General features: G+C 44.8%; 1 protein-coding gene across 6 annotated transcripts in view; it reads left to right on the top strand.

Moving 5' to 3' along the window:
- LOC108250259 (23 kDa integral membrane protein-like) overlaps nt 1–2,279 on the top strand; it is a 31,738-nt gene that overhangs the window by 9,341 nt on the left and 20,118 nt on the right. For 5 of the 6 annotated variants that reach the window (XR_005234415.1, XM_037981224.1, XM_037981221.1 and 2 more), the window contains 4 exons: nt 270–395; nt 478–552; nt 1,249–1,344; nt 1,491–1,585. Coding sequence is in view for 5 of the 6 variants with exons in the window: in XM_037981224.1 (XP_037837152.1) it covers nt 270–395; nt 478–552; nt 1,249–1,344; nt 1,491–1,585 (392 nt within the window). In the remaining variant the exon portion in view is untranslated. The remainder of the gene's footprint in view (nt 1–269; nt 396–477; nt 553–1,248; nt 1,345–1,490; nt 1,586–2,279) is intronic. The other variant, XM_037981222.1, reaches the window with a different exon arrangement.

Genomic DNA, 2,279 nt, shown 5'->3' with positions numbered 1-2,279 from the left:
GCTGTAGACCAGGTGTAGACCAGCTGTAGACCAGGTGTAGACCAGCTGTAGACCAGCTGAAGACCAGGTGTAGATCAGCTGTGGACCAGCTGTAGACCAGCTGAAGACCAGCTGAAGACCAGCTGAAGACCAGCCGAAGATCAGCTGTAGACCAGCCGAAGACCAGCTGAAGATCAGCTGAGGGATGATGGATGTTTGAAGCTGCAGCCGTTTTCCCGGCAGACAGGAAGTTTGATTTGAACGCTGCTTCCTGCTCGTCTCTCCTGCAGCTGTTTGACCAGCTGTCCATCAGCGACGGTCTGCTGGCGCTGCAGGTGTTCGGTCCCATCACCGTGGTTCTGTCCGCTCTGGGTCTCTGTGCTGCGACGTCCAACTACAAACCTCTGCTGCTGCTGGTGAGAGAACCTTCTCTGTCCTCCACCTCCTCGGTTCTCCTGACACCTGAAGCTCCACCGTCTTCTTCTCCTCCTCCTGCAGTTTTCTGCCCTGATCTTTGTGGAGTTCGTGGCTCTGATGATCGTGGCGTCTCCGCTGGTCCAGGTCCAGACTCAGGTACCTGCTCCTGGTTCTCTGCGGCGCCCCCTGCAGGCCTGTCTGCACTTGGTTACTTTTATCTGGAGTCAACTTCTCGGTTTCTTCTGGAGTTTTCTTTTAGTTTTCCAAACTTTTTTTCAGACTTTGATATTTTAGCCGTTCAGCTCCAGGAAATGGCTGCTGTGGCTTTTGGTTTTGTTACTTTTCTAAATAAAATATTGAACTTTATTTACATTTTCAAGATCTCTTGAGGTCCTTCAGAAACGTTGCTGCTGGTTCTGGTTTTGTCTTCTCTGCTACTTTTAGATTTTAGCTGCTTTTTGCAAGTGTTTAGGGTTTTACTTCTTTCAGATTGATCTTTTTGCTTGTTTTATCAAGTGTTTTGGGCCACCATCCTGCAGGTTTTCCTTGTTCCTCTGCTCCAACACACCTGATCTGAATTAATGGGTGATTAACAGGCTTCTGCAGAACATGAAGAGGTGATTTAACCTCTGAATCAGGTGTGTTGGAGCAGAGGAACAAGGAAAACATGCAGGATGGTGGCTCTGAGGACCAGGGTTGCTTCTTCAGTGGATCCCAGCTGGTTGGATCCTCCTGGGTTCTGGTTTTTGTTCTCCTGGTTTTGGACCTCCTGTTTCTGCTCCCAACTCCATCCTGATTTATTTGGACCGTTTGTGTCGACCTTCAAACCTTTGCGGCTCTCTCGTCTCTCAGATGGACAGCTCCGTGGAGGACGTGTTTCTGAACGTGACTCCTCTTCACCGAGCCGAGACGTACATCCAGACTGAGCTAGAGAAACTCCAAACCTCAGTAAGACACAGGAAGTCCGCCTGGAACAACAGGAAGTTCCATCAAACACTAAAACTCTCCCGCAGCGAAGGTTTCGTTTTCTGACAGCTGAGTGTTGGTTAAACTCAGTAATTAAAGGTTATTTTTAATTTATTGTTTGTTCTCAGGATTCCTGTTGTGGTTTGAGGAGTTTTAAAGACTGGGAGAATCAACTTCCTGTTTCCTGTTCGTGTGAACTTCCTGTTTCTGACTCGGACCTGAGGTATGACAACAAATCTCCGAAACGTCTGGATGTATTTCTAGGAAGCCTTCAGGCATCTTTTATTTATTAATAATGGGCAAAATAATTTATATTTTATAGAAACTGGTTTCTTGTACTTTTATTTATTTTATGGTTGTAATTTGATGAGTTTTGAGATTTTTGCTGATTTATTAAACAGTTTTCTAGTTGAACCTCCAAATGTAAATATAAGAGTTTGACTTTATTTGACTGAATTTATATTTTTTAACATGTTTTGTTTTGTAGTTAGTTTCTCTTGCCTAGTTTTATATTTATTTTGTTTTTTGCTGCTTTTATCACCTTTTTAATCAGTTTATTGTGTCTTTGTTGAAATCAAATCTGATCCAGTTAATAATTAAATATAAATCAGGTTTAGAAAAGATCATCAGTTTCTTCTTGGAGCCATCGCTGCTCCTCAGCTGCACATGTTTCTCTTTAGTGACACCTCCTGTTCAGGAGGAGAACTGCAGCAGCACCAGTAAAAACAGCAACAAACACTGAAAGTGTGCTTCACCCTGATGATGAGGATCAGTGCCTCCAAATCCGAGCCGGAAAAGGGTAGAGTGCCTTCTCCGGGTCGGGGAAGATGTCCTGCCCCAAGTGGAGGAGTTTAAGTATCTCTGGGTCTTGTTCACGAATGAGGGAAAAATGGAGCGGGAGATCGACAGGCGGATTG

The sequence above is a fragment of the Kryptolebias marmoratus genome, linkage group LG18, assembly GCF_001649575.2.
Source record: "Kryptolebias marmoratus isolate JLee-2015 linkage group LG18, ASM164957v2, whole genome shotgun sequence".
NCBI lineage: Eukaryota > Metazoa > Chordata > Actinopteri > Cyprinodontiformes > Rivulidae > Kryptolebias > Kryptolebias marmoratus.
Note: the sequence above shows the minus strand (reverse complement) of the source record. Positions and strands in the feature narration are given on the sequence as shown.